We start from the raw sequence: 10,675 nt of genomic DNA, 5'->3' as shown, positions 1-10,675 counted from the left end.
AATATTATATCAAAAAAATAAAATTTTCAAAAAAAATCCATTTCCGTTTCGTCTGTTAACTTTTTACCCGTTGCCCGCCCCGTACGATTTTTTTCGCCCAGGGAGCGGCCTCTTCTACGCGATCCACGTGTCTTCTATTTAGTGAAGCAGGTGGGCGCTGGTAGACCCAGACAAACCTCCTCCCGCTCCCCACCATAAATAAATAAAACGTGAGGAGCATCCGTCGCTCTCCCATAACTTTAGCAGCTGAATTTAAGAGTGGGAGAAATGAATTAGAAGAAGCAGAAAAACCAAAAAAAAAAAATCCTCCCCTTTCACGGGAGGAGGAAGAAGAAGAGAAGGGGAGAGTGGAAGAGAAGACGTAGAAAATTTCTGCGCTCCCCTTCTCTCTCCAAATTTTGTCATCATTTTCTTTTAAACAGATCCATGGGAACCGAGGTCCTTCGCCCCCAGGACTGCCTCAACCGCCCCACTCCGACCCTCTTCCCCCACCGGAAACCCCATCCCCGCCCCTTCTCAAAGCCGGCACCGAAACGGCGAGAGGGCTCTCCGAAGCCGGCAAAGACCGCCGGCGGTGAGGCAAAGAAGAAAGGTGGGTCTGTAGAGGGCTTCGCGGCGGTCGCTGGAAGGTTGGATCCGGCGGTGTTCGGGACGGGGAGGTTGGGACCGGACCCGGACATGATCCCCAAGGAGCTTCGGCTGAGGCTGGCCGACATGTACGCCAGGGCGGGGTTCGCGATCTCGCCATCGCCAACGTCGCTGCCGCTTCCTAGCTTTTCTAGAAGGTCCTTGTCGTCGCCGTCGATTGTCACCGTCGACGACTCTGCCACAAGAGATCTCAGGCGGCTGCTCCGACTAGAATGATACATACGTAATGCATGATTGGTGGGTGGAAATTCATGTAAAAGAAAGAAAAGGGGAGGAAATTTACAGCAGGTGTCAGATCGAGAATTTTCGTGAGATTTATTTTTTAGATAAATGGGAAAAAATCGTCTATAATTTGAAGGCTTATCAACGTGGACATTTGTATATTAGAATTAAGGTTTAATTATGCATAAAATTCTGAATATTTTAAAGATTTTTAATTTCATTCTAAATTTTTATTTAGTACAATCAGATTATTGAACTTTCAAAATTTTTTAATTCTAACCTTGCTTGTGATTTTCGTTGGTCTGTCGTGACGGAGTTATGACATGGTTTGTCTATTCTTTAACCTCAAATCATCTTATGTTGCTCTATTTTGAATATTTTATATTTATGAATAAGTAAATTAATTTTAGATTCTTTAATTTGATTTATTTTCTTATGAGTTATTTCTAATTTATCTCAATTTTTTTTTGCTGATGTATAAATTGATATTTTATTCAATATATGTATATCTAAAGAACAATATAAAATATTAATTACTTCTTTTTATCATTCTCATTCTATTTCTTTTTCGACTTGGGAAGAGACATACCATTAACTTCAATTATGAATGTGTATGGTCTTCATATCGTAATCTAAAGCTTATATAAATATTCTCATTGTAGCTTTCTAAAAAGTGTAATTAGTGTCATTAAATAGTGGTGGTCTAGATGTACATTGATCTTCGGCAAATAAGGAATCAATAGGAGTTGTCATGATCTTTAATTCAAGACCGTCAAATCAACAAATAATATTAGAGAATCTGACTCTCATACCAATTGTTGTCCAAAAAGGTAGCAATCTAAACGAGGGGTGAATTAGATTTTTTTAAAATTTTAATTAAATTCTAAAATCTAAATAATAATGTGCTTCAAGTAACTTAACTTATGTGATTGTGAAGTGAAAGAAATGTGCAACAACGAAAATAAGAGATAAAATAAGTTATACAAGAATTAAGACAGTGCTAAGCAAGAAATAAAAACAAGTCAAGCAAGCACAAGATGGCACAACAAAAATATAATCAAATTTATAATGGTTTGGTATAACTCCGTACCTACATCCAATTCTCAAGAGCCCTTTGGGAATTTCACTATAACATAGTTGCTATATCAAAGAAATAATAGATAGCTTGACAAACATTTTTCTTGATTATGTGCCAAAAAATGTTTAAAGAAAAAGGTTGAAATCCATCTAAGTTCAGGAGTCTTATCTGGATCCCATTTGCTGACTAACAAGCTGAGCTAACCAGCGGTTTTAAAATGAGTCAAGAAGCATATGGCACACTTGCTCTGGTTTATCAATAAAATCTCCTTGGGGTGATCAGAGATGTAGAATTTTATTCTTTCATCGTCTGAGGATGGTAGAATAATGGAAGAATTTAGAATTGGAATCTCCATCCTTGATTCAAGAAATCTATCATTTTTGGCACCAAAATATTTTCTAACAACAGAGGTTATGGTTGTACTTCTGCAAGAGGCCCAATAATTGCTAATGTTGAAGGGTGCTAAGACCTCTTTGCTGGGCCTCCAAGGTTTGTAGGTGGTAAATACAATCATTCAATTTAGATTCTTCCAAAAAAGGTTGCTAGTGCTCCTTTTCTAATTTTGTAAAGCCTTTTAAGTGTTGGAGAGAAGCTTGGTCAACCTCACATTTGGAGAGCAATGATCAGGATAGGACCAAGCTTGCTTGGTAACCTCCTAAATACCTGGGCAAGTTAGCTGAAACTTCTCAAATCTGAACAAAGATTTAGCCTGGGGGGTTTCAAGAAGAATTGATACAAGGATTAGGTAGTGATATGATCCAAACCTAGTTAGGTGTTGAATAATTGAGGCTCGAAAGCAATCCATCCATTTCACCAGAGACCATCCAACCTTCCCCACACCCTTGCATACCCTTGGTGATTGTTACACCTAGTATACTTAGGCCCATAAAAGCCTAAATCAATCATCTTACTTTGGCATAGAAAGGCTCGAAATTCATGGATTGTCGGTTAAGTTTCAATGGCCTACCCTCTACTTTATCCTCAGAAGAAAGGATATAGTTAAAATCACCAATGTAAACAATACGCACTCCTAAGGATATAGCTAAATCAAGTTTCCCCATCGTCATCTATGCTCAACCATATAGGTACTAGCACAGAAAATGCCAAGCAACCAAGTATCTCCTGACATTGGAGTGAAGAGGCCAAAGGCTACCGGGTGATCAAAATGCATGAAAATAACCAAACGAATGTCCTTTAATAACCAAGCCACTACAATACCCCCACAGAGTACTTGAGGATGGGATCATATAAACATCCCATTTTGGCCCTAGTATATGCTTGATACACCCCAAAACATTTATAGATAACCTGGTTTCAAGGAAACAAATAATAGAGAGATAATATTGATGGATCAAATTTTTTATATGATTGACAAAGGAGAGCTTAGTCGCTTCTTGACAATTCTAAGTAATTAAAGATCTTCATGTATGATTTGAGTCCCCCAACCCTTCCCCAATAGTAGTCAAACTCTCAGAAGTTGAACTGCAAGTAGCACAATCATCGGAGTCTTTTAAAAGACTTCCAATATCACTGAACTTATTAAGATCAGGATAAAGCTTAGATTTTAATTGAGTCATATAAGAAAGATGAGAAATAGACATACCAGAGCTCCATGAGATGATTCTTGCCCTGAAGCTATCTACTGGTTGTTCCCAAAGTCAACCATCCGCTATTCAATAGGCCTCTGCACTCCCTTTTGAGTAGGCACTACTGGTATCTATCAAGTGTGAACAACCACAATAGTGGATTTTTGACTGACCGCCAGCTCAGCCTTTGTGTTCTCCATAATAATGACTTTCTATTGTGGTGGTGATTCTGAACTTAGCGATGATGAATTTTTCTATGCTTTGGTAGGGGACCATTTGCATTTCTCTTTAGAAGGCGACGCCACTGGCACAAGAATGATCTCCATACTTTGGGTGTTTGAAGTTTGCTCTATAGTCTTCATTGCCAAGGGCCTGTATTGAGATCCAGTACCTTCCATAGGATAGGATTGTAAGCTTTGTCCTCTTAGGGCTGAAGATTTTTTGGATACCTTCTTTGGCTATGTCCAAGCTTCTTGATTTTATTCTTGTTCCATTGAAGTTGTGGGAGATGAGTGGTGCTCCGACTGAGGACCTTGGATATGGACTCTTGCTGCTTTAATCCAAGGCCCGTAGAGAGGTTTTGCTTCACTTATAATAGCCTCCGAACATCTGCAAAAAGAAATTGGAGTTGCAATTTGCCAGAAGAATAATAGAGCTCTGGGAGTTTCTCATAAGTAAATTGTTGTCAGATTAAATTATCAACTAATCTAACCTTGACACCAGGATAAATAGATTTTGTAATATCCGTAAGCATTAAACCTCTCGCAAAGCCCATTTGGGCTACCGTCGCCATCCAATTGTCCACAAATAAGGGAGTACTAGCCATAGATACTAGTTTAAGTATCTTCTCAGCCTTCCAAAGCTCTAGTGGGAGGTTTGGGAGATGTACCTAGATTCTAGTATATTGGATAGTATCCTTCTTTGACTTTATTAAGAGCAAGGATTTATTTGACAAGTGCCTTTTCAAGAACGCGGTCCTTAACAATCTTAGAGGGAAACTCAAACAAGAGTATCCCTTCAGATAGTGGTGAGATATGGAGCTCAACGTTCTGCCTGGCTCACATTTCTTTATGAACAAACTCAAGTGGAATATCTTTATCAAGGAATTTACCTATTAAAGTATTCCTCCATCTCTGGGTAGATTGCTGCAATTCGTCCGCAGAGAAGATCACCACCTGATTGAAGAAAGCTTCAAGGACTTCAACTTCATCTTCTGTCATCTTTGAGGTTTTCTACCAATATCTATGAACTCCCCATACCACCTGAGCCCAGGAATTCATCGCTCTGAACACCCTCAATCCCCCTTATTGAGAAGAGATCCTCGAGAGGGATGTGGATGCCCCTTTAGTTGTTGGATAGTCCTCCAATATCCATAGTGATACCTTAGAAGCAGGTGCTTTCAGTGGAGATGGCCTATTGCGACCTTCATTGACAAAGATATTTTGTTGGTCCGTTGCTCCGAGGGCCTTACAATCCCCATGCTTCATAGTACTCTGAGGAGGTGAGATCGCTGCCCCTTTTTGACTAGATCCAGCCTTTAAGATGCCTCCAATGAAGAAGCATTCATAGAGATAGACTATTAGGGTTGGTGTCAGTCGATTTACCACCCTTGAAAAGATGGCAAATGAAAAGGGTAAGGCTAGAATTTCTGTAGAAGTGTTTAATGATTTGTGGTTTATGCATGGATGTAGGTACAAGTAGAAGGTGCAATTGGAGAGGTGGGAGTGGATTTGTTTATGAATGATTAATTAAAAAATAATGGTTGCTTTTTAGGTAGTTAATCTCAAACAAAACTTATGGATAGATGGTTACATTCTCTTAAATTAATCATCGAGATTGCTTATGTTTGTGGTTTAGCATCTTTGCTTATAATGGAGAACCCTATATTGAGGATGCTTTTTTGTTTTAATTAGAAAATCATATTTTAAAGTCATGGAATTTGTTACAACATCTTCTAACAATTGAATCGAAAGAAAATAGGGGCATCAAAGGGATGCACAATCAATCAAGCACTTGTATTAATTACCAAAAAAAAAAGCACTTATATATAAGAAATGTGCAATTTGACTCATTTCTTGCTTCATATGAGAGATATCACAACACAATTTTTTCGAGCCTGTTTTGTTACTTAAATAATTACTCTAATGTAGGAGGAATCTACTTCTTCTGTGATAGCAATCAAAACTATTTTAGTGATACCCAAGTCTAGTACAAACTAAAAGCCCTCTCTTGCAGGTAGAGAAATTATTGGATGGAGCAAGTCTATTGAACTAGGCTAAATTGCAAGGCATATGTATGGTGGATAACAGGATGAATTCTCACCCCTTTTTTGATTTTGAATAGTTTAGATACAAGGGTGGGCAATGTGGCGAGTGACTATTCAACTGGTCCATCAGATTTGGTCCATCTAACAATTTCTCCTTGTAGCTAATGCTTCAATGTGTGCAGTGGTGGTAGACATATACAATGCATCCTTATACTTTCCTTCGAAAAATTGTAATTTTTGACCTTCCAGATAGCCCCAGTTGTTATCATGAAAAATTCAATCCTCTCTATCAAGCTGTTCATGCACCACTAGAACATTGCAGTCTCTATTTGGCAACTACACAGGTCACAATGTTTTTAATTTCCTCTTCACCAGATTATCTTGTGTAGATAAGATACCCGCGCAAGCTTACCCCCCCCCCCAACCCCAAACCCAAAAAAAAAAAAGACTGTATTTGGGACATCAAATTTCTGGATGCATTGCCAAACTATCATGACAGAGCTTCCATGCCCGCCTGAACTTGATGATTTGTTAGTTGTTCCAAATTCCATACTACATGACAATCACTTTTAACTGTAAATCACCCACCATAGAGTATGATCTTCAGGCAGCCAAGTGCCCAAAGGAATTTTCATAATTAATTTAGCTTAATGAGGTAAGAAAACACTGAGAATCAATTATTCATCCAAGTGCTTCAATTCTTATGGATTATGCAGTTACCCTTGCATCTATACCAAGAGTCTTATGAGGTGAGACTACTTTAAAAGGAAGAAATGTAGGTTGCCATTTATCTTTCCATACATAAGTAGATGTAGAACAGCATATTACTCAGAGCAGATCGACTATGCCAACTTAGAATCTAGAATAAACACCAAATAAAAGAAAAGTTAGATAGAATTACACAGAAAAATAGTGGAAGAAAAAAACTAGGAAGAGAAAATAAATTTAATCAAGATAAAATGAAGGCCCAAACAATATATTTGGCTCCCACTCTCAAAGATGCCTCACCAAAAGGAATTCTCTCCCTTTCTCAATCAAAAAGTAAATTTTCCTTCTCTTCGCATAATTTTCTCCTTGTATTTATAAAACCACACACTGTTTTCCACTATAAGATTTACAGGAGTACACATGCGCACATTTCCGACCAAAGCAAAATCTTTCCAGCTATAAGAGGCATCCGAGTCTCAAGGCCCACGTCGACACCCCAACGACTGCACTAGACTAAAGCCGACATCGGCCCGATGCCCCTCCTTACCTCAGGATAAGTGGAGCAAGAGCATCATCGACCATGAGGATCGTCTCCAACATCAGTCCGATGCCCCTCTTTGCCCTTAGGCAAGTGAAGCGAAAGCATCGTCGACCACAAGGATCGTCTCCAACATTGATCCGATGCCCATCTTTACCCAAGGATAAGTAAAGCGAGAGCATCACCGACCGCAAGGATCATCTCCAACATCGATCCGATGCCTCTCCTTGCCCATAGACAAGTGAAGCAAGAGTATCATCGACCGCGAGGATCTTCTAAGACATCGATCTGATGCTTCTCTTTGCCCGCAGGCAAGTGAAGCGAGAACATCATCGACCATAGGGATTGCCACTGACCTCACCTGATGCCCCAGCTTATCAGTGGGCAAATCGGGAAAGTGCACCATCGTAAAGAGACGATATCGTCCTAGGGCCTATGTATGAGTAAGCCATCGTGAATAGATGAGCTAGAAATCTCTTAGGGGTTGGACAAAGCACAACAACAGTGACGGTGCAGAAGTCGAAGAGAAGGCGTGCAACGAAATAAAAGAAATAAAAGGAAAAATTTTATTCCTTGCAAGCCAAATTTTTGTTACAAAAATGACGGACGGCTAAAGGAAAAACTCTAAAAGAGGAGCAACACCGACAACTTCGCCAAAGAGCCACACCGATTGGTCCAAGCTATGCCAAAAAACCATTGAGGGTCCCCATGTGAGGATCCTCTCACCGATGAAGGTTGCGGTCTCCTCGGAGGATGTATCGATAGCTAGATGGCCATCCTTCTTGGAAGCACGTACTCTACAGATGCCCCACCAGAGAATGTCATTAAGCCATCTTAGTGAGGAGGGAGGAGGCACCCTATCGAAAGGTCAAAGACCCCTCCTTCGAGTGCTGCGCAGGAGAAATCCCCCAAAGTTGCAGGTCCGAGTTCTCCAATGGCAAGACGGCAATTTTCAATACCTCCCATGCCAAGCCAAAGTCCATATAGCAATGCGCTTCCCTTGAATGGCTGGCGATAGCCTGATCAAAGGAACAAGTAGCCCTGACCAGGAAGACGGGCTTCCCCACCTGTGAAAGAGATGTTTTCTGCTTGCCAGGGGCAAAAGAAATCACTCCACCATGCTATGAAGGGCTACAGACAGATGTTACCCCAAGACGGTGGTAGGTCCCCTTTATAAAGAGGGCTAGAGTCAAACACCACTCAACAACCTCTGTTGGTCAGTGACAAGTGTCAATTAGGGAGAGGTCACAGAGACCACCTCGATCGCCAACCAAAAATTTGAATCCTATGCCCCTGCAGAGCCTTCATTTCCAAGGCACATGGCAATAAAAGCATAGCATCCTTGGGAATCCACAAAGTAGCATTCTGGAAAAGACTTTCTGAAAAGCTCGGGATACATCGAAATGACCAGATAGAGCAAGTCATTGGTCACGATGCGATGGATGCCCTAGATGTCCACGAAGCCCGAGCAAGACCATAATCATCATGCACCTTGACGATCTACTATAGTGACTGAAGACTGACGATGGCCCCTTCTCCAAGTGACAGAGAGAAGGCAAGCCATCAGGCGACCGCATGGTGCATCTTAATGCTACCATGCCTGAGGTCCCATGCCTTGATGAGTTTGTCGCCATGATGATAGGGTGACGAAGACTTAAATACAAATGCCTAGTTTCCTCCTCTGATGAAAACTTTCTAGAAGATCAAGTTAACCTCTTAACCTGAGCTCAAAGGCATGCTCGGGCTGAGAGAGGCAAAACAAAATCATCAGGAAGGGGATGAGAGGAAGAATAGCGACAAAGAGAGCCTTGCGGTGACGATCGTGAAGCTCTCGATGAAGGAGAAGAAGATCGCCCCCAAACATAGGAGGGGGGAGAATCCTCCACACCACCTTGGTGAAAGACTGCATGAACAAATGGGTTGGAGCTAAACATCGATCCCAAGTCATCGGAGCAAGATATCAGGATCGAGCAATATTGTGCGGGCTACGAGCATTAGACCACCACAACACCCGCGTCGAAGCTGTTAAATTCCAACCAGAAAACATTACTCCCAAACTTACTTGGATGTTTGAGCACACTATGAGAACCATGATTAAGGAAACACTAGATCGCCTAAAGGAGATAACCGGATTTGAAGCTTACATGCCGATGAATTCAAACAGCAGTTGGCCACACCAGATTTGACTCTCCATCACTGGGACAAAATCGAAGACCATGAGAAGCCTCGCGCGACCTCCCAATGGTCAAAAGTGGCTTCAAGCAAATTCAGATGATATCCCAGATTGAAGTTCTCAATAACATCAGACGAATATGAAAGATACAAGCAACAGAATGAGTATTTTATTAAGAAAAAATGGCTCATTACAAGACGACTTCGTGTTGTGAAAATCTAGTACCGCTCTGCTACCAACAGTGGACCGATCTCTTGCATAGAAACCTAGGTGTTAATTCAGCAAACCGAAGAAGAGACAAAGAAAAGTGCAGAAGCCTAATTGGATGGCAGATGGGGGCAGCAAGGCTGCCTTCTTCCTTGGCATGAAAACCTAAGTGAAGACTAGGGACGTGAGAGAGAGAGAGGGGGAGGTGGCTAGGGTTTCAAGAGAAAAAACTCTGTATTCACTCCCTTCATCTTGGTATTACAAGATCTGTATATATACCAATTACAACAAATTAAATAACCCAAGTTCAAAAAACTTCCTAGGCTAACCCACACATGAAAGCACTCATCCAAGCCCAAGTCTTATATGCTCTCATCCCATGGACTTCATCCCAGTCCAAATCCTGAATTAACTCCCTCATGACCTCTCAAACTAGGCCTTAAGACACCTAAGATCAAATTTGACCCTAGACTCAAATAGAAAATCCATGCAATTCTACCCGTGAAATTAAGCAGACTCGGTCTCAAACTAAGTCAGACTGAGTCGACTCACCTGCGTGCTGGTCACAAATTTTTGAAACTCTATCTTTTTGTTTGGCCCTTCCTCTGAGATATAGTTGACCCACTCTGAGACTAGATCGACTCATCTTAGAATTTAATCGATTCAGTCTCAGATTGAGCTGACTAACCTATTGAAGCAGCTTTTATCTTTGCTGTCTTCATTTTTGGCTAGTTTCTTACTCCACTTTTTGTCCCCAAGTCTCTGGAGCACCAACTAAGCCCTTTAAAGTTCTCAATGCCTGGACCTCAAGCCCATGGAGAGCTACATGCCTCCATCCTAGGATCACCCTATCCTAGCCCTAGGACCACACTTATCTTAATTTTTCAGAGCCAACACCCTGACTCCTTTCATAGCCTTCCAAAGCTTGGGAGCATCACACCAACTCCTACAATCTCTACCTTGGTGCCCACAAATCTTGACGAATCTGACAACATCCTCCTGTCCGATCCCACTGTTGCTGCATGGTCTAACAGCCCCTTGTGCGAACATCCTTATCGTCGCTAACCTTCTTCAGCTTTTGAGCTCCTTTGGAGACCTTTAGAATGACCACCTCCATAGTTGAAGACCTTTGCTTGCTTCTTGGCACCACTTTGAAACTTATTGTAGGCTCCCTTCTACTTGACAACTGCATCACTTATTAACTTGGACTTTCCTGAGAGACTGCAGCATTCCTATATCGACACTCGCT

General features: G+C 41.2%; 1 protein-coding gene across 1 annotated transcript; it reads left to right on the top strand.

Annotated features, from left to right (window-relative positions):
• Positions 1-243: 243 nt before the first annotated feature.
• Positions 244-1,011, top strand: LOC105038104 (uncharacterized). Its single transcript, XM_010913793.4, has one exon. The coding sequence runs from the start codon at positions 427-429 to the stop codon at positions 862-864; it is 438 nt and encodes a 145-aa protein (XP_010912095.1). The 5' UTR covers positions 244-426; the 3' UTR covers positions 865-1,011.
• Positions 1,012-10,675: the final 9,664 nt, after the last annotated feature.

This window comes from Elaeis guineensis, chromosome 1 (assembly GCF_000442705.2).
Source record: "Elaeis guineensis isolate ETL-2024a chromosome 1, EG11, whole genome shotgun sequence".
In the NCBI taxonomy this organism is placed as follows: Eukaryota; Viridiplantae; Streptophyta; class Magnoliopsida; order Arecales; family Arecaceae; genus Elaeis; species Elaeis guineensis.
Note: the sequence above shows the minus strand (reverse complement) of the source record. Positions and strands in the feature narration are given on the sequence as shown.

Coding starts and splice junctions, on each gene's coding strand:
- LOC105038104 (XM_010913793.4), top strand. CDS start 427: ATGGGAACCGAGGTCCTTCGCCCCCAGGACTGCCTCAACCGCCCCACT.